At 39.8% G+C, this 27,646-nt stretch overlaps 2 protein-coding genes across 8 annotated transcripts in view; one reads left to right on the forward strand and one right to left on the reverse strand.

Moving 5' to 3' along the window:
- On the forward strand, nucleotides 1–25,812 carry LOC117425432 (agmatinase, mitochondrial-like). 4 transcript variants are annotated; one of them, XM_058993479.1, is made up of 8 exons: nucleotides 1–455; nucleotides 3,840–4,042; nucleotides 8,127–8,175; nucleotides 8,625–8,820; nucleotides 9,491–9,670; nucleotides 10,077–10,161; nucleotides 12,161–12,359; nucleotides 24,376–25,812. In XM_058993479.1, the coding sequence occupies exons 1-7, from the start codon at nucleotides 106–108 to the stop codon at nucleotides 12,181–12,183; spliced, it is 1,086 nt and encodes a 361-aa protein (XP_058849462.1). In that variant the 5' UTR covers nucleotides 1–105; the 3' UTR covers nucleotides 12,184–12,359; nucleotides 24,376–25,812. The 4 variants fall into 4 exon arrangements, with proteins under 4 accessions (XP_058849462.1, XP_058849463.1, XP_033898263.1 ...); XM_058993480.1 differs by lacking the exon at nucleotides 24,376–25,812 and adding an exon at nucleotides 13,233–13,860; XM_034042372.3 differs by lacking the exon at nucleotides 12,161–12,359.
- LOC117425430 (dnaJ homolog subfamily C member 16-like) overlaps nucleotides 25,162–27,646 on the reverse strand; it is a 26,296-nt gene continuing 23,811 nt past the window's right edge. For all 4 annotated transcript variants that reach the window (XM_058993477.1, XM_034042367.3, XM_034042368.3 and 1 more), the window contains one exon: nucleotides 25,162–27,580. In XM_058993477.1, the coding sequence (XP_058849460.1) occupies nucleotides 27,172–27,580 (409 nt within the window). In that variant the 3' untranslated portion in view covers nucleotides 25,162–27,171. The remainder of the gene's footprint in view (nucleotides 27,581–27,646) is intronic.

Below are 27,646 nucleotides of genomic sequence, written 5' to 3' on the forward strand. Positions count from 1 at the left end.
GTGGTGTTTTTAGTTTCAAGTTCAGCCCCTCAGAGCCCTGCAGCAGCAGTCAGCTAGCATTGTGTAACGTCTTTGTCACCAGATTTGCACGAACCTTCTGCAGTCATGTTTGCTCGTTCTATACGTGGATCCATGCTAAACAGAGGAACGTTTTTTGGAACTCTGGTTTTAAATAATAGTGCAAGGATTAACCAGAGCTGTGCGAGGCCGTTTGCTTTGCATACTCCAAACAGGGGGGAGCAGCTCCTTTCAAAGGGATTCCTTTTCCAGCTGGCCCCATATAGAGGGCTGTCTGGATCCCGTTTCAATGTACCACCAAGTGCTGAATTTGTTGCAAGACCCTCAGGGATTGCTTCCATGTTTAAGCTACCGATCCAGGACTCACCTGTGGGACTTGACGCAGCTTTTGTGGGAGTCCCGATTGACACTGGCACCTCCAATCGCCCTGGAGCAAGGTACCCATACGGAAAATAAATATATTTTTAATATATAGAATTATATATTTTTAAAACCTGAAATGTATTTATAATATATTTTCTTAAACATGACATGTTGCTTAAATATATTTATAATATACTATAAATGTATTTTGTAAATCAACATATTCACATTTATACATTTTATTTTTCTAAATTATATTCAAAATACATTGTAAAATATGTTGTAAATAAATATATTCACATTAATATATTTAAAAGTGTATGCAGTGTTTTCAAACAATATATTTATATATTGCATATAATGGGAGACTGCGACGGTCAGGCAGCACTAAATTTAAAACAAGGCTTCATAAGTTTATCCATGTACAGCAGATAAAAACACAGACACTGTGATTTTAATTCGGTAAGTAAGTTTATTCTTGACGGAACAAATATGGTCGTTAATCAATCTTTCTGCAGATACCGAAGTGTTACAGATACCTCATAAAAAATAACTATCAAGGACACAATAGGCTGTTCATATTTTAAGTCACCTTATATTTAAACTGTATGCCCACCAATATGAAAAAAGAATGAAATTGTAAAAATGTATTTCTAGTTTATTAGTGTTTTTCTTTTTTACATTCATAGCTCTATTTTCAGTAACAATTCCATAGCTATTAATGAATTAATTGGAAGCAGCAGTTTTTTGTAACGTCTCATAGTTTCAGAAGAACAGTGTTAGTAGGTCTACAGAGAAGCAGCCCAACACCTGTTGTAATGCAAACAGCCTTTTAGCATATGTTGAAAGCTTTTCATTTTTGTACTTGAGTGTTTTATATACACTGAAGTTTTACAAAATGTTGATATATTCCGTTATGTTTAAAGCTAGTAGTTATTTTTAGGTGAAACTGCGGAATTCCATTCCTTTCTTATTTATTTGCTTCAAATCTGTTTGGTGGAACACATGCAAAATATGGTGTGTGTCCAGGCACTTTACATTATGTAATATATTGTGAATACATTATATAATACATGTTTAGTAAATATATTGAATAATACATTTCTAAAATACATGGACAATATAATTGATATATTGTTACCTGAAATTATATTTTAAATATATTTAAAATATTTTTAAGCAAATACATTGTAAATATATTTTCCATATGTTGTAAAATGTTAAATATATTTTATATAACGTTACATACATAATACATATATTTTTCCATATATTTTTTCATTCCTAACGACTGAGTTTTATATGAATAATATGTTTACAAAAATATATTTAAAATATATATATTTTTAGAACAGTATACTGTTATATCATATTTCAATATCTTTTAAATCTTTAACAAAAGCTTTTGCAAGAAAAAAAAAAGGTTGCCAAATCCAATTGCAGGGTGCCACTTCAGGAGCAAGTTGGTTGCTATCAGCTGATGACTGAAATGAACTCAGTATGTTTATATTGTAAATATTTTGTAAGTGTTGTGTCTGGAATTGGTGACCACCCCTTTAATTGTGTACAGTTGTAATATGGGAAATAGCATGCTGCAGCTCCCATGCTCAGTGTTACCAAAATCCTGATCTGACAGCATTCACATTTTGAATGTCATCTGCAAACTTTGTTGTGAAGTTCAATGTGAAGCAAAAAACTAATTGTTTCACTACCACTTGAAACCGGTAACGTCCACACAGTACCCCGGACCTGGGGAGACAAGGGAGGCCTCCTCAAAATGTCAAAGTGAAAAAAAGATATATATTTAAATATCATTGGCCATATATATAACTAAACCCCAGATTCAACATTCCTATATTAACAGCAGTCATGGCTCCTCAGAGGAGGCAAGTCTCCATTATAAAATCCTATCTGCTACGAACCACAATACTAGCAGTAGCAGATCACGTGATTTGAGCACAGGTTTCAAACCCTCCCGCTCCCTGCTGAAGCACTGCTACTGAGTGTGCTCCATTATGAGTGAAGTGTTGAATAATGGAATTTGCATAATTTGGTTTTGCATTCCATTTTCTGAAGGAGATTTTAAAATAACCAGAAAAAAATCCATCATAACGTAGGAAACTTGTTAATGAGAGCCTCTTATAGCGAGGAAGCACTGTATGTGTGTACATATATATATATATATATATATATATATATATATATATATATATATATATATATATATATATATATATAAATCAGTGGTTGAAAATTCTGGCCTGTAATGGGTTAAAACCTCATCATAGGCGCAACAATAGGTTGAACTATTGCCTTAACATCACCCTTACAGCACCGGGCAATAGTCTCCCTCTGTCATGGAAAATTACCCATATAGTAATAGTATCCTGGGAGACAGTCAGCATGGCTTTAGGAAAGGGAGATCGTGTCTAACTAATCTGCTTGATTTTTTTGAGGATGCAACATCAATGGATAATTGCAAAGCATATGACGTGGTGGAGTGTGCAGTGTGGAGTAGTGGTTAGGGCTCTGGACTCTTGACCGGAGGGTCGTGGGTTCAATCCCAGGTGGGGGACGTTGCTGCTGTACCTTTGAGCAAGGTACTTTACCTAGATTGCTTTAGTAAAAACCCAACTGTATAAATGGGTAATTGTATGTAAAAATAATGTGTAAAAAATAATGTAATTGTATGTAAACATAATGTGAGATCTTGTAACGATTGTAAGTCGCCCTGGATAAGGGCGTCTGCTAAGAAATAAATAATAATAATATTATTATTATTATTATTATTATTATTATTATTATTATTATTATTATTATTATTAATAATATCTACAGCATTGTGTGTATCTACAGCATTGTGCATTGTGTGTATCTACAGCATTGCTGGAACTCCCTACAGGCCCCAACAGATTCCTGCCTTAGAAGGACAGACTCAGCGTTGTCAACCTGTCAACAACCAGACAGTGAGGGGAAGCCAGTAAAAAGGCACACAGAATGCTTGGGTAGATAGCAAAGTGTAGAGTACAAATTGAATGAGGTTGTGATGAGGTTGTATAATGCACAGGTGAGAATTGTGTTCATTTCTGGTCACCACAGCACCAAAGGGACATTGTGGTCCTGGTGAGAGTCCAGCGAAGAGCAACAAGACCAATTCCAGGTCTTAAAGGAACGAGCTCTGAATCTCTTTAGCCTGGAGCGAAGAAGAATTAAGAGGGATGACTGAAGTCTTTAAAATATAAAAGGAGTTGACAAAGTTAACCCTAACTAATACTTTGCAGCACAGAAACCAGGACAGAGGACAGCTGGAAATGAAGTGGGTCAATTCCACTCTAATGGTCTAGTAGAATTGCAATCACGTAACCCTTCAGAAGAGGAAGTGATTGGGTATCTGGAAGTGGCAGATTATTTGTAGGATGATTGATTATACAGTCTGGGTTCTCTGAATGTGTTTGCAGGTTTGGACCTCGTCAGATCAGAGCTGAATCCTCCATGATGAGAGTTTACAATGGCAGCACTCGTGCTGCACCCTACCAATCTCTGATGGTTGCAGACATTGGGGATGTGAATGTCAACATGTACGATCTGAAAGACACCTGCAGACGAATCAGAGAAGCCTACCAGAAGATTGTTGCAGGCGGCTGTATTCCATTAACACTGGGTAAGAAACGAATCCCAAAGAATTCAAGTGTTAGGGTGATATGAACAGATCACGGCTGTAATGTCACCCTTACTCTGCATTCATACTAAACATGGGCTTCATCTTTGCAGTTGTGCCCAATGGTGGAGGTCATAAAGATGATAATAATAATAATAATAATAATAATAAAGATAATGACCCGCGTGTAGTGTCTGTGTGCCTTGTTAATGGAATCTGACACCTGTCCTTCAATAGAATTCTCAGAAACATGTGACACACAGCAGCGTAGCCACACCCCCTGCAGCACTCCGCACAGCTCGACACAACACAGCTACACTAGACTGAAAGTCAGCTTCAAACGTTGTCTAAACTGGAGTTTCTTTCTGTGAGACTATTGTCTTAACTGACATTAAAAATGTGGGTCCAAATTGTGTTGTGTTAATAAAGTGAACTTTGTAATCACCATTCACCCACTTTAAAAGCACAACGGTTGGATATTGCCCTGTTCTAGGTCCTGGCAAACAAACAGATTCAATGACAAGTGCACAGATAATGACAGTTTATGCAGTTTCTCTTTAAATCCAACTGTATAGCTTGGTATTGAACATTCATTCATTAATGTAAATGTGTTGGGATGGTTTAGTCATCTTATTGAATTAGTTGTTTAGCAGACGCTTTTATCCAAAGCTTAATGAAACCAAGTACCTGGATCTAGATTTCTTATTTTAATTGCTGAAACTACAAGGGTCTACAAGATGGGAACTTTGCCTACAAGTGACTTTCAAACGACACTGAAGGATTTACTATGGAAATGTCTATTAACACATTTCTTATATTTTCCATGTAGGCTCACATGCAGTTTTGTCTGTTCCACGTTTATCATGTAATCACACTTCTGCTCGCTTTTCTGTGAGGTTGTGTCTGTTCCACGTTTATCATGTAAGCACACTTCTGCACGCTGTTCAGTGAGGTTGTGTCTGTTCCATGGTTATCATGTACAGTGGCTCTCAAAAGTATTCACCCCCCTGGATTTTTCCATATTTTATTGTGTTACAACATGGAATCAAAATGGATTTAATTAGGAGTTTTTGCCACTGATCAACACAAAAAAGTCCATAATGTCAAAGTGAAAAATAAAATCTACAAATTGTTCTAAATTAATCACAAATACAAAACAGAAAATTATTGATTGCATAAGTATTCACCCCCTTGAGTCAATATTTGGTAAAGACACCTTTGACAGCAATTACAGCCATGAGTCTATTTGGATAAGTCTCTACCAGCTTTGCACATCTGGACACTGCAATTTTTGCCAATTCTTCTTTGCAAAATTGCTCAAGCTCCGTCAAGTTGGATGGGGACCTTTGGTGAACAGCAATTTTCAACTCTTTCCACATATTCTCAATTGGATTAAGGTCCGGGCTTTGACTGGGCCACTCCAGGACATTGACCTTTTTGTTTTTAAGCCACTCCAGTGTGGCTTTGGCTGTATGTTTGGGGTCATTGTCCTGCTGGAAGATGAATCTTCTCCCAAGTCCCAGGTCTCTTGTAGACTTCAGCAGGTTTTCCTCCAGGATTTCTCTGTACTTTGCTGCATCCATATTGCCCTCTATCTTCATGAGCTCTCCAGGCCCTGACGCAGAGAAGCATCGCCATAGCATGATGCTGCCACCACCATGCTTCACGGTAGGGATGGTGTTCTCAGGATGATGTGTGGTGTTAGGCTTGCGCCAAACATAACGCTTAGCGTTGAGGCCAAAAAGCTCTATTTTGGTCTCATCAGACATTAGAATCTTCTTCCACGTGGTCTCAGAGTCTCCCACATGCCTTCTGGCAAACTGTAGCCGAGATTTGATGTGAGATTTTTTCAACAATGGCTTTCTTTTTGCCACTCCCATAAAGGCCAGTTTTGTGAAGCACCCGGGCTATTGTTGCCATATGTACAGTGTCTCCCAGCTCAGCCGTGGAAGACTGTAACTCCTTTAGAGTTGCCATAGGCCTCTTGGTGGCCTCCCTGACTAGTGCCCTTCTCGCTCGGATACTCAGTTTTTGAGGACGACCTGTTCTAGACAGATTCACATTTGTGCTATATTCTCTCCATTTCTTAATAATGGACTTTACTGTGCTCCGGGGGGTATTCAATGCCTTGGAAATGTTCTTATATCCTACCACTGATCCTAACACTGATTAACCTGAAATCATGTGAAACACCTTAATTGCACACAGGTGGACTCCATTCAACTAATTATGTGACTTCTAAAGACAATTGGTTGCACCAGAGCTTATTTAGGTGTGTCATAGCAAAGGGGGTGAATACTTATGCAATCAATTATTTTCTGTTTTATATTTGTAATTAATTTAGAACAATTTGTAGATTTTAATTTTCACTTTGACATTATGGACTTTTTTTGTGTTGATCAGTGGCAAAAACTCCTAATTAAATTCATTTTGATTCCATGTTGTAACACAATAAAATGTCGGAAAGTCCAAGGGGGGTGAATACTTTTGAGAGCCACTGTAATCACACTTCTGCTTGCTGTTCTGTGAGGTTGTGTCTGTTCCACAGTTATCATGTAATCACACTTCTGCTCGCTGTTCTGTGAGGTTGTGTCTGTTCCACGGTTATCATGTAATCACACTTCTGCTCGCTGTTCTGTGAGGTTGTGTCTGTTCCACGGTTATCATGTAATCACACTTCTGCTCGCTGTTCTGTGAGGTTTGTCTGTTCCACAGTTATCATGTAATCACACTTCTCCTGCTCGCTGTTCTGTGAGGTTGTGTCTGTTCCACAGTTATCATGTAATCACAGTTCTGCTCGCTGTTCTGTGAGGTTGAGCCTGTTTCACAGTTACCATGGTAGCAAGGAATACTTTGGAGTAATTAGCATTCAAGTCCGACGCAGCAGCCATGGACCTGCTAGTTGCTAGACAACAGTAACGAAAGACAAGGTCAGTTATCTACAGGTAATCATTCTCATCCATTCAGCGTACTTACTGCGTGCTCTTACTGGACCTTACTCGTATAAGCAAATATTTTTACTATAAGCTAACTGCTCTTAGTTGAACTCTCTCTTAAAGGTAATTATTTACTGTGTTCTTTATGTTTGCTCTTATTTGGATTTGATCTTTTGCTACTGATTTCTTTGAACTTTACAACTGCTCTTATCTGTAATGTGATATTGTGAAATGTGATATTTTGTAACAATTGTAAGTTGCCCTGGATAAGGACGTCTGCTAATAAAATAAATAAATGAATAAATAATAATTCTGAATACAGAAAAAATGATGGTACTCTGTTGTGCACGGTGCAGCTAATGTGGTAGTGCAGCTTTAATTGGAGCTGACCCACACTGTGACCTTGCTGCTCACTGCTTGAGTTACTTTGTGTTTTCAGATGATCTTCTTCAGTGAATTTTCTGCATTGCGATGACGGGGTCATTCACAAGACAACCCCTCCCCAAACACGAGAAGATTCAACCCGATGCTGGGGTCCTAACATATACATTATAGAGATGGGCAGTCAAAAGGCAGTCCAGTCTCTAACATCTGGATACTTGTTCTGTCTTTTTTTTCTAATTTGGCCATAAAATGTCATGCTAAGTGTAATGTCATGTTAAACACAAACTTGTCAGTTCATGTTGCTACCAGTTTATACTGCAATACAAATAGGGGAACATGTGTCTTTACTTTATTCCATATTTACAGGGCTGACTCTTTTGAATATAACTCGGCCCATTTTGTAGATCTCACAGATATCACATCTGTAATGGCTGTTCCCTTTACTCTAAGTTGGGTGTTTTTCTATACAGTGAAATGTTTCCAGACAGTTAAGGATGACTTTGTTGGAAATTCAGATATAAATAGATTAAGAAAAGGGTGGGATTATTTTATTTAAAGGCCTGTTTTCATTCACATTGAAAATACCATTACCATGTAAACAAACTGGAAAGCCAGCAATGGCTGTTTCTCATGCAGCACCGTGCCAGAAGAGTGAACTGGAAGAAGTGTAGCAGCTGCAGTCTCTCTAGGAAAAACTATTGATTCCAGGACACAGTCTCCTTACAATGTTTAGCCTAATTTGAGTTGTGATATTTGTTTCTTTACAGGTGGAGATCATACAATATCTTATCCAATTCTCCAGGCAGTTTCTGAGAAGTAAGTGTGTATTTAAAATGTCATTCCCCCCCTGCAAACTACTTTCTGTTCAAGAGCATTCCAGAGAAAACCCACCTGACCTGTGAAACCACATGACCTGTGAAACCACATGCCCTGCCCTGTGAAACCACATGAGAGCAGTGATAATGTATTGTGATGATGCTGATGAGAGCAGTGATAATGCATTGTGATGATGCTGAGGCAGTGATAATGTATTGTGATGATGCTGAGAACAGTGATAATGCATTGTGATGATGCTGAGAGCAGTGATAATACATTATGATGATGCTGATGAGAGCAGTGATAATGTATTGTGATGATGCTGATGAGAGCTGTGGTAATGCATTGTGATGATACTGAGAGCAGTGATAATGTATTGGAGCTTCTGTTATATGCTTAGATGGTCCCCAGCAGGTTTGACAGTGCCCTCCTATTCTTGTTTCCTGCAGACACGGGCCGGTGGGACTAATCCACGTGGACGCCCATGCAGACACCAGCGACGTGGTCCTCGGAGAGAAGATTGGTCACGGCACACCGTTCCGCCGCTGCGTGGAGGAGGGGCTCCTGGACTGTCAAAGAGTTGCCCAGATCGGACTGCGAGGCTCGGCCTACTCAGCTGACGCATACCAGTGGAACAGAGAACAGGTGGGGCTCCAAACCAGCCATCTCAACCAACAGATGCACAGAACTGGGCTGGTTCTTTCAGACAGTCTTCTCAGCATCAATAACATTTCAGCTTGGTAACCCATTTCATACCATCACCACTCTGTATGTAAAAGTGTCTCCTTTGTCCTACGTCTCTCAACTTAATTTCAGCTGTCCACTGGTCCTGGTTACTGGTTCAATGTAATGTGATGTCTGGGTCATGCTTCTCAAAGCATTCACATACAATTCTGACATGGTGGATTAGTGTTCTATCGTCTTGAAAGTAACCACCGTCATCAGGGTACATGTGCATCTTCCCATTCCATATGGGAGTCTCAAATGTCCAGTTTTGAAAGAAATCTCTGTTTGCAAGCCATGCTTTAAGATAGTGTTGCACTTGCATGGTCTTACACCTGGAGGGTAGACATGCTTTCAGCCAGTAACACGACCCAGAAGACACTGCTGAGGTGAAATGACCCAGGAAGTGCAAACAGATAACCGAGAATAAGAATAGAAACTGAGCCTCCATTAACCTAAAGAAGTACCAGAGGTTTGAAAATGAAAATACATGTGTGCTGTAACAAAACTCTCGCAACACTGCACATTTCACCTGTGTATGTAATGGATAAGTGGTAGGCTTTGTGAAGTGATTTGTGAATTGATGTCACAGGGTTTCCGAGTGGTACAGGCGGAGGAGTGCTGGTGGAAGTCGTTGACCCCGCTGATGACAGCAATCCGAAAGCAGGTTGGCGATGGCCCTGTGTATCTCAGCTTTGACATTGATGCTCTGGATCCTTCCTACGCACCCGGCACAGGCACTCCAGAGATCGCAGGGCTCACTCCCAGTCAGGTAGGTGAACAGGGGATCTGGACTGGTGTTTCCTGTTCAGTTTATAAAGCAAAACTATGAGAAATCTAGTCAAGCAGATGTTTTAGCTTCTTGGAAGTGCACAATAAACTCTGACTCAAAAACAGCAAAGCATTTACTCCAGTTGATTTTTTAAAAGGATGTCATGACAAAACTACAAATAAAGAAACACAAAACTTGAGAGCTTAAGAGCAACTTGTTACATCCCTTAATCTCCAGGTATACCTGGTACACCAGTGTGTACCAATTAACCTGTCCTCTTACAACAAGTGGTGCAAGAAACCCCATGTTTGTTCTACTGTATTTGTAGGGTTACTGATGGATTTCTTACACTTCAAATACTAGATGCAGACATGGGGGTTGTTCTATGCTGTACCATGTTTTTCAGGCTCTGGAAATAATCCGTGGATGTCGTGGGATGAACATTGTCGGCTGTGATCTAGTGGAGGTATCTCCTCCCTACGACACCACAGGTAGGAATGAACAAAAAGACCAAAGCAAAGCAGCCTCATTTCTTTGTACTGGGGTCATGGTTTCAGCCTCACTTAAATGCTAATACACACTATATCAGATGAGACATCTACATGCATATACACACTATATCAGATGAAACATCTACATGTTAATACACTCTATATCAGATGAAACATCTACATGCTAATACACTCTATATCCGATGAAACATCTACATGCTAATACACTCTATATCAGATGAAACATCTACATGCTAATACACTCTATATCCGATGAAACATCTACATGCTAATACACTCTATATCCGATGAAACATCTACATGCTAATACACTCTATATCAGATGAGACATCTACATGCTAATACACACTATATCAGATGAAACATCTACATGCTAATTTTAGACATGGTCTTAGTTGTCTGCAGTTATAGACTATGAAAACCTAAATTCATTGATTTTACACAGGGAAATGCAGCCACACCTCCGTGAATGGAGCGTTGTGGGCTAAAGCAAACACAAGTGATTATGACCTGAAGAGGTTTCATTTTTATCACCAACAGCACTTTTCTGTCTAATTCTAACAAAACAGGCGCTTCCGTCTGAGACCCCTGCTGGTGAAACGCTGTGTTACAGTGTACATCTCTAATGTAGTTTCATAGGTCTCATATTTCACTATTATTCTTCTATGAAAAATGCACTAAATTATAGCAAACATTCAGAATGTTGTTTTTTTTTAATTGAGTCTTTGTCTAAACGTGTGCCATGCATTCCTGCAACGGGACAGGGAGTGGAATGTGTGCATCTTTCACATAGGCAAACGAGAGATCTACAAAGTGATGTTACTGTACATAGAAAATAATAGTTGCTGGAATTATTTTGTTATATATATATATATATATATATATATATATATATATATATATATCTCTTCATCCATTAGCCTTTTTCAATCCACTGCTGGATGAAGGCCTCCCCTGCTTGTCTGCTGCGTCCCTCATCCACGTTGCTCCGGCGTGTTTCCTAATTTCATCTTGTCATCTTCCTGGAGATATTCTTGGTTGCTTAATATCTCTTGGTATCCAGTCTAGTACCTCCTTGGTCCAGCGATGGTCTGTTCTTCTTGCTACATGTCTGCCCCACTGCCATTTCCATCCCTGTCAACCCTTTCTGAGCCCAACTTGTATACCAGAGCTTTCAAACCCTTAAGGAATGCTTCCAAACCTGAAGAACTTCTCCCAGTTTATTAATTGAAATCTGCAGAAAAAGCTTTTTCATCATTTGCTGTGTTCATTATTATTAACATCTTTAACATTTCACATTCTTCTTACATGGAATACACAATGCGTAACCCCCGCTGTCAGGAGAAGCCCTTATCAAGCCACAAAATTCAGGTTTGTCCTCCCATTCCTTAAGGTACCGTCCACTGTACAACTTTCCAGTTTTGTGTTTTTTTGTTGGCGGTGGCATTTTTGTGAACTGCTTCAGCCTTTTTTGAAGGAAGCAATCAGTGACTCGCGTGCCCTGCATGTTTTTCCCTGGCCGTGAGGTTTTGCTTTTCCCGTAAAAAAACGTAAGAAATACAGAAAACCCATAGGAGTTGACAGGTATGCATTTCAGTTTTTTCACTCATAACATTGCATAACTTTGTTGCACTCTTGTCCATTCCTTTCATTTCCTTCTCTTCTTGTTATTCCCAGCATGCATCTTTGTTTTTAATTCTTGTGGGCACGTTGTAAATATGAGGATGTCGTCAGCAAATCATAGGTGATTCAAGTAGGCTCCATGATCGTCGGCCCCTTACTTTCCCAATCCAGTGTTTTGAAAATGTCTTCTAGGGTGGCCGTGAAGAGCTTTGGGGAAATTGTATCTCCTTGACACTCCTTTTTTAATCTTGATTTTGTTGCTGTTTTTATGGAGTCTTACTGTGGATGTTGCGTTCTTGTATATAGTGCTGATCAAGTCTCTCAATTCCTTTTTCTCAAATCCTTGTTTTTTCAGAGCTTAATACAGATCTTGTGTAAACAGAGTCAAAGGCTTTTTCATAGTCGATGAATCCCAAGCAAAGTGGTAGTTCGTACTCGTTGCTGGTTTGATCACTTGCAGAACAACTTGAAGATGATCCATTGTGCTAAATCTACTCCTGAATCCTGCTTGCTCATTTGATTGTGACGTGTCAAACTTATCTTGCAGTATGTTGGTGAGTATCTTGGCAAATTTGTGTAGATTATAGGAAGTAAACTAACAGGTCTGTAGTTCTTAAGGTCTTCTTTATCTCCTTTCTTATGTAAAAGTATCACTTTCCTGTCTTCATATGTTTGATAGCATGCTTCTTCCTCGGGTTGTGTTTTTTCCGTCTCGTCTTCATCATCTGCTGCACGCTTGATATAATTTTCTGTAAAAGTCTTCGACTCTCTTCAAAATCAATTTCTGGTTCTTGATGACGTCCTCTTGTTTGATTGCTAAAATCTGTTTTTTCCCCGACGATTAGTCTTTGTTTTGCTTTCTTCATGCTTTGGTTGCTATCAATAGTTTTTTCTACCAACCTACAGCTGAACGACCGTATATCCTCAGTAATGCGCTTTCTTACTGTCTTGCAGAGCTCAATGTATTCAATCTTTGACTGCAGAGCTGCTGTTTGTTTCATTTCCCTTTCTTTCTTTTATTATTATTATTATTTATTTATTAGCAGACGCCCTTATCCAGGGCGACTTACAATTGTTACAAGGTATCACATTATTTCACATTATACAGATATCACATTATTTTCACATACAATTACCCATTTATACAGTTGGGTTTTTACTGGAGCAATCTAGGTAAAGTACCTTGCTCAAGGGTACAACAGCAGTGTCCCCCACTGGGGATTGAACCCACGACCCTCCTGTCAAGAGTCCAGAGCCCTAACCACTACTCCACACTGCTGCTTTCTTCATGAGGTCTTTTGTCTCTTGTGTGATCTTCTGATCACATTTTGTACTCTGTGTTCCAGCGATGTTTTTTGCTGTTTCTGCAACTACTTGCATCACTTCCTCATAGATTTTGTTTACCTCGATGCTTCATCTTTCTGCAGATCTTGAAGAGCACTGAATCTTTTCTTCAGTTCCGGTTGAAACACCAGGCTTTGCTTCTGGAGAATTTCTACTTTGATTGTACTGGATTTCGTCATCACGAGTTTCGCTCTCTCCAGTGCTGTGTTTGGGTGTATTTTGCATCTTACAAGTCTGTGGTCACTTCCTGTGTTAAAATTGTTTAGTACTGAGACATCTTGTATGGTGTGCTTCTTGTTGGTGAGTATGTAGTCAATTTTATTCTTCACTCTGTTGGGTCCTCTCCACGTCAAAATGAGAAATAAGATATACCTTATTTAAGTTCATGATCATGTAAACTCGGATTTCCTTGACAATAATCAACTTTCACACAACGTGTCAGAAATATAAAAAAGGATCATGCTGTAGGCCCAGCTGCTGGCTATGCTTTGACGTGAAGACCAAGACCCGCTTTCAGATCAAGGCAGTGTCCTGTTTACTGTTTCAGTCTCTTGTAGGGCAAAGAGCTAAGGCTCTCTTCAAAGCTGATTTCAGCCTTCCATGATTTTAGCCATAGATTCTCCCATGATGCCAGCACACTTTCCCATTGCTTTCTCCATGCTTCAGAAACTTTCTTCAGAGCAGTTCAGCTTCCCTTACATTCCCCATCACTACTTTCTTCAGAGCAGTTCAGCTTCCCTTACATTCCCCATCACTACTTTCTTCAGAGCAGTTCAGCTTCCCTTACATTCCCCATCACTACTTTCTTCAGAGCAGTTCAGCTTCCCTTACATTCCCCATCACTACTTTCTTCAGAGCAGTTCAGCTTCCCTTACATTCCCCATCACTACTTTCTTCAGAGCAGTTCAGCTTCCCTTACATTCCCCATCACTACTTTCTTCAGAGCAGTTCAGCTTCCCTTACATTCCCCATCACTACTTTCTTCAGAGCAGTTCAGCTTCCCTTACATTCCCCATCACTACTTTCTTCAGAGCAGTTCAGCTTCCCTTACATTCCCCATCACTACTTTCTTCAGAGCAGTTCAGCTTCCCTTACATTCCCCATCACTACTTTCTTCAGAGCAGTTCAGCTTCCCTTACATTCCCCATCACTACTTTCTTCAGAGCAGTTCAGCTTCCCTTACATTCCCCATCACTACTTTCTTCAGAGCAGTTCAGCTTCCCTTACATTCCCCATCACTACTTTCTTCAGAGCAGTTCAGCTTCCCTTACATTCCCCATCACTACTTTCTTCAGAGCAGTTCAGCTTCCCTTACATTCCCCATCACTACTTTCTTCAGAGCAGTTCAGCTTCCCTTACATTCCCCATCACTACTTTCTTCAGAGCAGTTCAGCTTCCCTTACATTCCCCATCACTACTTTCTTCAGAGCAGTTCAGCTTCCCTTACATTCCCCATCACTACTTTCTTCAGAGCAGTTCAGCTTCCCTTACATTCCCCATCACTACTTTCTTCAGAGCAGTTCAGCTTCCCTTACATTCCCCATCACTACTTTCTTCAGAGCAGTTCAGCTTCCCTTACATTCCCCATCACTACTTTCTTCAGAGCAGTTCAGCTTCCCTTACATTCCCCATCACTACTTTCTTCAGAGCAGTTCAGCTTCCCTTACATTCCCCATCACTACTTTCTTCAGAGCAGTTCAGCTTCCCTTACATTCCCCATCACTACTTTCTTCAGAGCAGTTCAGCTTCCCTTACATTCCCCATCACTACTTTCTTCAGAGCAGTTCAGCTTCCCTTACATTCCCCATCACTACTTTCTTCAGAGCAGTTCAGCTTCCCTTACATTCCCCATCACTACTTTCTTCAGAGCAGTTCAGCTTCCCTTACATTCCCCATCACTACTTTCTTCAGAGCAGTTCAGCTTCCCTTACATTCCCCATCACTACTTTCTTCAGAGCAGTTCAGCTTCCCTTACATTCCCCATCACTACTTTCTTCAGAGCAGTTCAGCTTCCCTTACATTCCCCATCACTACTTTCTTCAGAGCAGTTCAGCTTCCCTTACATTCCCCATCACTACTTTCTTCAGAGCAGTTCAGCTTCCCTTACATTCCCCATCACTACTTTCTTCAGAGCAGTTCAGCTTCCCTTACATTCCCCATCACTACTTTCTTCAGAGCAGTTCAGCTTCCCTTACATTCCCCATCACTACTTTCTTCAGAGCAGTTCAGCTTCCCTTACATTCCCCATCACTACTTTCTTCAGAGCAGTTCAGCTTCCCTTACATTCCCCATCACTACTTTCTTCAGAGCAGTTCAGCTTCCCTTACATTCCCCATCACTACTTTCTTCAGAGCAGTTCAGCTTCCCTTACATTCCCCATCACTACTTTCTTCAGAGCAGTTCAGCTTCCCTTACATTCCCCATCACTACTTTCTTCAGAGCAGTTCAGCTTCCCTTACATTCCCCATCACTACTTTCTTCAGAGCAGTTCAGCTTCCCTTACATTCCCCATCACTACTTTCTTCAGAGCAGTTCAGCTTCCCTTACATTCCCCATCACTACTTTCTTCAGAGCAGTTCAGCTTCCCTTACATTCCCCATCACTACTTTCTTCAGAGCAGTTCAGCTTCCCTTACATTCCCCATCACTACTTTCTTCAGAGCAGTTCAGCTTCCCTTACATTCCCCATCACTACTTTCTTCAGAGCAGTTCAGCTTCCCTTACATTCCCCATCACTACTTTCTTCAGAGCAGTTCAGCTTCCCTTACATTCCCCATCACTACTTTCTTCAGAGCAGTTCAGCTTCCCTTACATTCCCCATCACTACTTTCTTCAGAGCAGTTCAGCTTCCCTTACATTCCCCATCACTACTTTCTTCAGAGCAGTTCAGCTTCCCTTACATTCCCCATCACTACTTTCTTCAGAGCAGTTCAGCTTCCCTTACATTCCCCATCACTACTTTCTTCAGAGCAGTTCAGCTTCCCTTACATTCCCCATCACTACTTTCTTCAGAGCAGTTCAGCTTCCCTTACATTCCCCATCACTACTTTCTTCAGAGCAGTTCAGCTTCCCTTACATTCCCCATCACTACTTTCTTCAGAGCAGTTCAGCTTCCCTTACATTCCCCATCACTACTTTCTTCAGAGCAGTTCAGCTTCCCTTACATTCCCCATCACTACTTTCTTCAGAGCAGTTCAGCTTCCCTTACATTCCCCATCACTACTTTCTTCAGAGCAGTTCAGCTTCCCTTACATTCCCCATCACTACTTTCTTCAGAGCAGTTCAGCTTCCCTTACATTCCCCATCACTACTTTCTTCAGAGCAGTTCAGCTTCCCTTACATTCCCCATCACTACTTTCTTCAGAGCAGTTCAGCTTCCCTTACATTCCCCATCACTACTTTCTTCAGAGCAGTTCAGCTTCCCTTACATTCCCCATCACTACTTTCTTCAGAGCAGTTCAGCTTCCCTTACATTCCCCATCACTACTTTCTTCAGAGCAGTTCAGCTTCCCTTACATTCCCCATCACTACTTTCTTCAGAGCAGTTCAGCTTCCCTTACATTCCCCATCACTACTTTCTTCAGAGCAGTTCAGCTTCCCTTACATTCCCCATCACTACTTTCTTCAGAGCAGTTCAGCTTCCCTTACATTCCCCATCACTACTTTCTTCAGAGCAGTTCAGCTTCCCTTACATTCCCCATCACTACTTTCTTCAGAGCAGTTCAGCTTCCCTTACATTCCCCATCACTACTTTCTTCAGAGCAGTTCAGCTTCCCTTACATTCCCCATCACTACTTTCTTCAGAGCAGTTCAGCTTCCCTTACATTCCCCATCACTACTTTCTTCAGAGCAGTTCAGCTTCCCTTACATTCCCCATCACTACTTTCTTCAGAGCAGTTCAGCTTCCCTTACATTCCCCATCACTACTTTCTTCAGAGCAGTTCAGCTTCCCTTACATTCCCCATCACTACTTTCTTCAGAGCAGTTCAGCTTCCCTTACATTCCCCATCACTACTTTCTTCAGAGCAGTTCAGCTTCCCTTACATTCCCCATCACTACTTTCTTCAGAGCAGTTCAGCTTCCCTTACATTCCCCATCACTACTTTCTTCAGAGCAGTTCAGCTTCCCTTACATTCCCCATCACTACTTTCTTCAGAGCAGTTCAGCTTCCCTTACATTCCCCATCACTACTTTCTTCAGAGCAGTTCAGCTTCCCTTACATTCCCCATCACTACTTTCTTCAGAGCAGTTCAGCTTCCCTTACATTCCCCATCACTACTTTCTTCAGAGCAGTTCAGCTTCCCTTACATTCCCCATCACTACTTTCTTCAGAGCAGTTCAGCTTCCCTTACATTCCCCATCACTACTTTCTTCAGAGCAGTTCAGCTTCCCTTACATTCCCCATCACTACTTTCTTCAGAGCAGTTCAGCTTCCCTTACATTCCCCATCACTACTTTCTTCAGAGCAGTTCAGCTTCCCTTACATTCCCCATCACTACTTTCTTCAGAGCAGTTCAGCTTCCCTTACATTCCCCATCACTACTTTCTTCAGAGCAGTTCAGCTTCCCTTACATTCCCCATCACTACTTTCTTCAGAGCAGTTCAGCTTCCCTTACATTCCCCATCACTACTTTCTTCAGAGCAGTTCAGCTTCCCTTACATTCCCCATCACTACTTTCTTCAGAGCAGTTCAGCTTCCCTTACATTCCCCATCACTACTTTCTTCAGAGCAGTTCAGCTTCCCTTACATTCCCCATCACTACTTTCTTCAGAGCAGTTCAGCTTCCCTTACATTCCCCATCACTACTTTCTTCAGAGCAGTTCAGCTTCCCTTACATTCCCCATCACTACTTTCTTCAGAGCAGTTCAGCTTCCCTTACATTCCCCATCACTACTTTCTTCAGAGCAGTTCAGCTTCCCTTACATTCCCCATCACTACTTTCTTCAGAGCAGTTCAGCTTCCCTTACATTCCCCATCACTACTTTCTTCAGAGCAGTTCAGCTTCCCTTACATTCCCCATCACTACTTTCTTCAGAGCAGTTCAGCTTCCCTTACATTCCCCATCACTACTTTCTTCAGAGCAGTTCAGCTTCCCTTACATTCCCCATCACTACTTTCTTCAGAGCAGTTCAGCTTCCCTTACATTCCCCATCACTACTTTCTTCAGAGCAGTTCAGCTTCCCTTACATTCCCCATCACTACTTTCTTCAGAGCAGTTCAGCTTCCCTTACATTCCCCATCACTACTTTCTTCAGAGCAGTTCAGCTTCCCTTACATTCCCCATCACTACTTTCTTCAGAGCAGTTCAGCTTCCCTTACATTCCCCATCACTACTTTCTTCAGAGCAGTTCAGCTTCCCTTACATTCCCCATCACTACTTTCTTCAGAGCAGTTCAGCTTCCCTTACATTCCCCATCACTACTTTCTTCAGAGCAGTTCAGCTTCCCTTACATTCCCCATCACTACTTTCTTCAGAGCAGTTCAGCTTCCCTTACATTCCCCATCACTACTTTCTTCAGAGCAGTTCAGCTTCCCTTACATTCCCCATCACTACTTTCTTCAGAGCAGTTCAGCTTCCCTTACATTCCCCATCACTACTTTCTTCAGAGCAGTTCAGCTTCCCTTACATTCCCCATCACTACTTTCTTCAGAGCAGTTCAGCTTCCCTTACATTCCCCATCACTACTTTCTTCAGAGCGGTTCAGCTTCCCTTACATTCCCCATCACTACTTTCTTCAGAGCGGTTCAGCTTCCCTTACATTCCCCATCACTACTTTCTTCAGAGCGGTTCAGCTTCCCTTACATTCCCCATCACTACTTTCTTCAGAGCGGTTCAGCTTCCCTTACATTCCCCATCACTACTTTCTTCAGAGCGGTTCAGCTTCCCTTACATTCCCCATCACTACTTTCTTCAGAGCGGTTCAGCTTCCCTTACATTCCCCATCACTACTTTCTTCAGAGCGGTTCAGCTTCCCTTACATTCCCCATCACTACTTTCTTCAGAGCGGTTCAGCTTCCCTTACATTCCCCATCACTACTTTCTTCAGAGCGGTTCAGCTTCCCTTACATTCCCCATCACTACTTTCTTCAGAGCAGTTCAGCTTCCCTTACATTCCCCATCACTACTTTCTTCAGAGCAGTTCAGCTTCCCTTACATTCCCCATCACTACTTTCTTCAGAGCGGTTCAGCTTCCCTTACATTCCCCATCACTACTTTCTTCAGAGCGGTTCAGCTTCCCTTACATTCCCCATCACTACTTTCTTCAGAGCGGTTCAGCTTCCCTTACATTCCCCATCACTACTTTCTTTGCCTGTCCCAGTCTTTTTGAATTAAACGCCGACCCATCGTGATTGGATCGTTGAATTCATGGGCGGGGTTTGACGTGACACAATGTGCCTAAACACTGGTTAGCTCGTCTCTGAGCCATTCCTTGGTCTTGCCCACAGCTCATGATTGGCAGTTCACTCAAATATCCGTTGTCTTGTCAAAAGGTGATTCGTCAAAGTCTTCCAGAATGGCCTGTGCAGAGATTTCAGTTTGTGATAACGCAAAGGAATTTCTACAACTCTAATCTAATCTACTTTGAGCAAGAGATGGAGGGAAAGAGAAAAAATATTAACTTGAAACTCTCAAACACGTTTAAACAGTGTATATTACATCCAGTAATAACCTGATTCAGAAGTGTTTTTTTTTTTTACATTTAGCCATTTTCTCTTGTGAGGAGTGGAGATGAAAGGCATTCCTTTGAAAAGGGGCAAGACTGACAGTGATGAGAACCAATCACATAAGAACATAAGAAAGTTTACAAATGAGAGGAGGCCATTCGGCCCATCTTGATCGCTTGGCTGTTAGTAGCTTATTGATCCCAGAATCTCATCAAGCAGCTTCTTGAAGTATCCCAGGGTGTCGGTTTCAATTATTATTATTATTATTATTATTATTATTATTATTATTATTATTATTATTTATTTCTTAGCCGACGCCCTTATCCAGGGCGACTTACAATTATTACAAGATATCACATTATTTTTACATACAATTACCCATTTATACAGTTAGGTTTTTACTGGAGCAATCTAGGTAAAGTACCTTGCTCAAGGGTACAGCAGCAGTGTCCCCCATTGGGGATTGAACCCACGACCCTCTGGTCAAGAGTCCAGAGCCCTAACCACTACACCACACTGCTGCCCCAATAACATTACTGGGGAGTTGTTCCAGACTCCCACAATTCTCTGTTCTGAATGCCCCTTTATCTAATCTCCATTTGTGACCCCTGGTCCTTGTTTCATTTTTCAGGTCGAAAAAGTCCCCTGGGTCGACATTGTCAATACCTTTTAGAATTTTGAATGCTTGAATCAGATCACTGCATAGTCTTCTTTGTTCAAGACTGAATAGATTCAATTATTTCAGCCTGTCTGCATACAACATAAACTAGGAATAGTTCTGGTCCTTCTTTGCAGTCTTTCTAGAGTGCAATATCCTTTTTGTAGAGAGGTGACCAGAACTGTACACAATATTCTAGATGAGGTCCTACTAATGCATTGTAAAGTTTTATATCATTACTTCTCTTGATTTAAATTCAACACTTTTCACAATATATTGACCTTTTTATAGCTTCCCCACATTGTCTAGATGAAGACATTTCTGATTCAACATAAACTCCTAGGTCTTTTTCATAGATTCCTTCTTCAATTTCAGTATCTCCCATATGATATTTATAAAGCACATTGTTATTGTCTGCATGCAGTACCTTACACTTTTCTCTATCAAATGTCATTTGCCATGTGTCTGCCCAGTTCTGAATGCTGTCTAGATCATTTTGAATGACCTTCGCTGCTGCAGCGGTGTTTGCCACTCCTCCTATTTTTGTGTCATCTGCAAATTTAACAGGTTTGCTTACTATACTAGAATCTAAGTCATTAATGTAGATTAGGAATAGCAGATGACAAATACTGATCCCTGTGGTACTCCACTGGTTATCTCGCTCCATTTTGAGGTTTATAATGGTCTTCGGTTATAACGCTCATATTGTGTGTCCCCCGAGACCCGCGTTATAGCGAGTGAGCACTGTGTATATATATATATATATATATATATATATATATATATATATATATATATATATATATATATATATATATATATATATATATATATATATATATATATATATATAAATAAAATCCAGGGCTGGCAATGGAACGTGAAACAAGCAATGTGATTGGTTGAGCAAGATTCCAGCTGTCCGTATATTGGATGGATACTGACAGTTGGAACCTTGTCATATATTCGAAATCACTGCGCTGTCTCACACAATTTAAAGTACCGGTAGCCATCTTGTTTACAGTTACAGATGTACAGCTGTAACTATAAAACTGAGTGACCTATTATCTGCAAAAAATAAAACCCCTCAAAAGTAGTAAGTGTAGACATGCCGATTTTTTTTACAAAATAAAAAAAATAAAAAATAAAAATTGCTGTCTTTATACTCACTCACCCTGACTTTGTCACTCAAATAATGTATTTTTAATGGTTTGTAAACACTACAGAAAAACACAAAAAAGACACTTCTACACATTATCCATCCCTCTCTGATACAGACCTTGAAAAATTACTGAAATCCGAGAAATTTATTTTTATTTCTCCCATCTGTTCTGCTCAAACAGTGTCTGCACTGACAAGGGAAAAAATAACTCAGTGTTGTCTCAACTCTGCCCCCTGGTTTGTCTTTTCAATGGCAATGTACACAATATCAAAAATACAGATGCACTTTCTTTTGCATGTTTCAATTTAATTAATTTACTCAGCTTAACTTAATGTGTAGTTCCAAATAAAAAATGGGACTGCATTGGTGTAAGGATATTTAATTAAAAAAAAAAAAAAAAAAAAAATTCTCAAAACTTGATTTATTTTCTTGAAATCCTGTTTTACCTGAATTATAAATGCAATAAGGCCCTTCAGGGTTTCCGTATACATTGAATATACAGACTTCTCGGGGGTTGGAGGGACTCGACTTCGTCTTGTGCCGCACAACACCCTGAGGTGTCCGTATATTCGACGTATACGGACACCCTGTTGGGCCTTATTGCATATATACAGTTGTAGTCAGAAGTTTACATACCCCAATGGAAATTTAAAACTTCTAGGAATTTCTCAAGAACAAAGAATTATAGAGAAAATCTTTTGTAGCAAAAAAAGTTACAAGAAATAGATTATTTATTTACTTTTTTGCAAAACTCCAAAAATGTTAACTCAAAAGTATTCATACCTGTTGATGCTATGATAATATTATATACAAGGTGCTAGAAATTTCAATATGATAATGTAGAACCTAATTCTAGAAAATGCTGGATTGTAGGTGAACATTCTTAGAGAGTATAAAAGGGTTAGACATAGGATGATTGCTGTTATTACCAATGTCAATATGGGAAAAAGTAAAGAGCTATATGAAGACCTTAGGCAGAAAATGATATATTGTCATAAAGCTGGAGAAGGATACAAGAACATTTCCAATCATTTGAGTATCCCAATTTCAACTATTGTTTCTATTATCTAGTAACAAGTACAAGACTCATGGTACATTCACAACGCTCCCTCGGTCTGGAAGAAAGAAGGTTCTTTCACCAAGAACAAGTAAAAGAATTGTGAGGAAGGTTAATAACAATCCGAGATTCACTGCCAAAGATATTCAAAGTGAATTGGCTGCAAGTGGGACTGGGGTTTCTATTTCAACCATAAGTCAAGTATTGCATGGAGAAGGTCTCAATGGTCGCAGGCCAAGGAAAAAGCCACTCTTAGGAAAATTTCACAAGGAAAATCGCTTAAAGTTTGCAAAACAGCATTTGAATGATGAATATGAGTTCTGGTCAAAGGTTTTGTGTAGTGATGAAACAAAAATCAAGCTATTTGGTCACGCTGTTAGTCGTTACGTTTGGAGAAAGTCTGGTGAGGCATACAAAGCATGGAGGTGGTAGTATCCTTCTGTGGGGTGGTTTTTACTCTAATGGCACAGGAAATTTAGTTTCATTACATGGTAAAATGGATTCCATAGCATACCAAAAGAGCATGGCTGCAGCAGATAGCAGCCAGAGAGTTCTGAGTTCTGGAACAGCACAGTTCTGAATGCCCCTTTATCTAATCTCCATTTGTGACCCCTGGTCCTTGTTTCATTTTTCAGGTCGAAAAAGTCCCCTGGGTCGACATTGTCAATACCTTTTAGAATTTTGAATGCTTGAATCAGATCACTGCATAGTCTTCTTTGTTCAAGACTGAATAGATTCAATTATTTCAGCCTGTCTGCATACGACATAAACTAGGAATAGTTCTGGTCCTTCTTTGCAGTCTTTCTAGAGTGCAATATCCTTTTTGTAGAGAGGTGACCAGAACTGTACACAATATTCTAGATGAGGTCCTACTAATGCATTGTAAAGTTTTATATCATTACTTCTCTTGATTTAAATTCAACACTTTTCACAATATATTGACCTTTTTATAGCTTCCCCACATTGTCTAGATGAAGACATTTCTGATTCAACATAAACTCCTAGGTCTTTTTCATAGATTCCTTCTTCAATTTCAGTATCTCCCATATGAATTCCTGTCTAGCTTCCCTCACATCTTCCCTCAGTTCTACATCACTAGCTCATTGGACACATACACAATGTTATTTACATTTGAAATAGTGATCAGATAGGTTTGTTGACTGTTTGAGTAGTATTGTTCCTTTGGGATAACAAAATACTGAGCTCAAGTCCTGTGATTTCATAAAAACACCAGGTGTTCAGTGTTTGGTATTTGAATTGAGTTCCAATTGCCAAAATGAATTGATTAAGAATCTGTATAAATAGCCATTCGAAAAGACATGATTTTAATTAATACAAGCACAGCGAAAGATACGACCACACCCCGCTTGAGTAATGAAGATCGCCTGGTTGCTATTGGCATGATTGAAGGCTGCCTGTCTGTGAAAGAAGTTGCCCGGAGAAGGAGATGTTCTGCAACACTCTGGTTTAGACAAACAGCGTTTTTTTTGTTTTGTTTTTTAAGATGATTGATATGTATTGACACGTATTTATTTTTTCTTAGTTTTTTTTAAAGATGATTGATATGTATTTATTTTTTCTGTTTTGTTTTTTTTTAAGATGATTGATATGTATTTCTTCTTGGTGTTTTTGTTTTTTAAAAGAGTATTAATATGTATTTCTTCTTTTTTTGGTTTTGTTTAGGTAACACAGCCTTGACTGCTGCCAACCTGCTATTTGAAATGATGTGCGTTCTTCCAAAGATAAAATACTTCTGATCTTTCAAGCCATCTTCAGATTTCAGTTGTACAAACTTCTCTTCAGAATTATAACATGTTATAAGCAAACCTTAAATATATAAAACCGGTACTTTATCACATTTCTGCATATCTACTGTTTTAGCTACTGAAAAATAATGAGGTGACTTTATAGTAAGAAACTTTTACTGTAATTTAAGAAACAAAAGTATAAAACATATTTTATAGTTAAATATTTTAGAGTTAAATACTCAAAAAATGAATTTAAAGTTCCAGATTACATTACACCTGCTATCTTCTTAATGAATAAATACCATGCAAAACCTTGTTACTATGTTGAAAGGTATACGGGATGTGGCATGACTGATAAAGCCTCCTAGTTTGTTGAGTGCCTGAGCTCCCCGGAGTAGCTCCTCTTCTAACCCTGCCTCCCATCACCAATCCCTCCTCACTCCGACCTCTGAGAGAGGTCTGAGCTCCCCAGAGTAGCTCCTCTTCTAACCCTGCCTCCCATCTTCACCAATCCAATAATTCTGAGTGGTTCTTATTGCCCTTAGGTTAACATAGACCAGTCAGTATTTGACTGTGTCCGGAAACTGCTCTTCAGTTCTAGTTCCATTCATTACATACGTCTGACAGGCAATTTGAACTGAAGAGGAGCTCCTGAACTCCTAGTCAGAGCTCCAGTGCCAGTACTATAGTCACCGGCTCTAGAACATATCTCAGAGAAAAGTTTACTTTTAAAAATCTACTTTATTTTAGTTCTGGAACATTGATGCAACATATATAAACCACATCACGACCTATGTATTGCATGAGATAAAACAGAAAAAAAACTAAACAAATTATTTTAATTAGTTATCACACATTCCAACAGTGCAAAACATAAAAATCTCTTCCAAAACCCATTTATATTATCCCAGCAAGAGGCCTTTACATATAAAACAAGCATAACTGTTCTAAATATGAATATTAGATCTGTATATAAACTTTTACACCTCTGCCCATGTACTAAACTTTCCCTTTTTATTTTAACCAGCATCACATCCCCAGACTCCTGGTGTACAATCTATAGTAGAATTAGTTGTATACTTTTCATACACTAGGGAACCTCACAGTGGTGCATTGTCTATGAAGCTGCTGTTCTGTTTCTGATTACAGCACAATAATTAGGCATCTAAAAGGTGACCAAACAGCTAACATGCAGTAACTGAGCATTTAAGAGTCTGAAGCGATGGTGAATTAGGAATCCAATGCATGCCAAATCATGATGCAAAGCAGTTTATCAAGGAAACATGCAAAAGAATTAGCACTGGCGAAATGATTCCTGTAAATCTTAGCTCATAAAAATGACTGTTTGATTAAACATGTATTTGATTTTTGATATTGTTTCACAGCAGTTGCTATATTCAGTGCTTTTGTAAAACCTGCTTTCCTTCAGTAACTGCTTTTTCTCTGACTCATGTGTTTAAGATGTCTGTGTTCACCATGCGAGTGCAAGATTGACATTTTTACAAGAGCAGTGTGTATTTTTTTGATCAGTAAATTTGACAAGAAAAACATTTAAAAATCAAAACACACATGTACCACAATGTTTGAGTGTTTTGCACTTGAAATCACTTGCTCTGTCCTTCAAATACGAAGGCACTCTGAGCTCTTAACTCTTTCTAACACATTCGCACAACATACCATGGAACCTGATTCCAGACCGCTGCAAAAAAAGAAGCTGTAGAGTCAAGAAACACTACTTAAGGCATTTAAAAAAATAAACAACAACTAAATAGTGCGTTGCATTAAAAAGGAATTTGTCAATATAGGGTTATACAGTGGGTACCATTGGTGGGATTCAATTGAATTATTGAAATGAAAAAAACACCTTTGTTGCAGCTTTTCATTAACCTTCACGCCTAAGAGGATTCTTATAAGCTTTACAATCCTCCAGGTCCTGATGGAGATTTGTATTTTAAACCAGCTTGAAGCAAAAGTTCAAACATTCTTTAAAGTATAATCTGGAAATAATTGTACATTTCTGGTTAAAACAAACTCAATTTCCTATGGCTGTGAACCATTTTATTTAGTTTTCCCCACAAGGTTGGTAAATTAAAACATGATGTCTGAATGGAGTCTTAGCCCATTCCCTTCATTCAGAAATATCAATGGAGTACGACTGGAACACCACGCTCGCTCCCTGATGTTTTTCACTTCGGCTCAGTGAAGCCACTTTTCCTGCACTTCTTTGTGTTACAAGGGATCCCCCTAAACTGCACACAGGAAGCCGTGGGTCCCTATTACTTGCAACACAGGACACAAATGAAGACTAGAAGCCACATGCTCACACAGGCTTCAGCTGAGTTCAAGTGAAAGAGTCAGGAAAACAAACTACAAATCCATAATGGAGACTACTGTTCTACCACTGTAGAGGTGAGAAATTCATTTAAAACCTTGCTGCTTATTCACTATATTCAACATTTACAATATGACTGACTTGGATAACCTTTGTTAAATATCTTCACCCTACTCAAGAAGGGTTTGTAACAGTGAGCCTGCTACAGAAACCATAAGAACACAATGCCCCTGGTGCAGCTCCCAAACACACACAAACAGTGTATACAATTCCATCTATTTACACTTTTTAGCTAAACATTAAAATGGGGTGGAATCAGAAATGCAGTGCTTTCTCCTAGTCAGGTAAGCAGAATAGGTATTATTGAGCTAATGGAAATCATTGCTTAACAGTCCAGTGTTATTTGGATGTAGTGATTTTGTCCAGTCCCGGCCAGGATGGGATATAGTATCTAGGTAATGTTCCCTCCAGTAGCCTCTCCATCCACAAGCCCAGCCTGTCTAGTTTGTGGTGGATCTGCAGACTGGATGAAGCTGTTTTCTTGCGAGTCGCTGCTTCGTCTCTGGAGGATGAAGAGGCTCTGCTGCTGTCCACGTGGAGGTCCTCCCCAGTGTACACGGGTTTGAATAAGCACAGGTACTTCTTGTGTCCATTCAAGGCCAACACGTATCCCGTGTAGTCCGCTTTGTGCTGGCTGTCGCCCTCGTCGCTGTCAATTTGCACAGCGTCCTGAGCGAACTCCAGAAGGGACTCCATCCACTCCTTGTGTTTGTCCAGGTTCAGAAAGGAGAAGTGCAAGGTGAGGCTCCTGGGAACACAGGAGGGGAATCATGAAACACAAGCAACTAGATGAAATTTAATTTGTACTGTTTTC

The sequence above is a fragment of the Acipenser ruthenus genome, chromosome 20, assembly GCF_902713425.1.
Source record: "Acipenser ruthenus chromosome 20, fAciRut3.2 maternal haplotype, whole genome shotgun sequence".
NCBI lineage: Eukaryota > Metazoa > Chordata > Actinopteri > Acipenseriformes > Acipenseridae > Acipenser > Acipenser ruthenus.

Bases quoted from the DNA above. Each gene is read 5' to 3' on its own strand.
- LOC117425432 (XM_034042372.3), top strand. From the start codon at position 106: ATGTTTGCTCGTTCTATACGTGGATCCATGCTAAACAGAGGAACGTTT. The intron at 4,043-8,126 runs GTAAGAAACGAA...GTTTCTTTACAG, and splicing joins CTGTATTCCATTAACACTGG to GTGGAGATCATACAATATCT. The intron at 9,671-10,076 runs GTAGGTGAACAG...CATGTTTTTCAG, and splicing joins CAGGGCTCACTCCCAGTCAG to GCTCTGGAAATAATCCGTGG.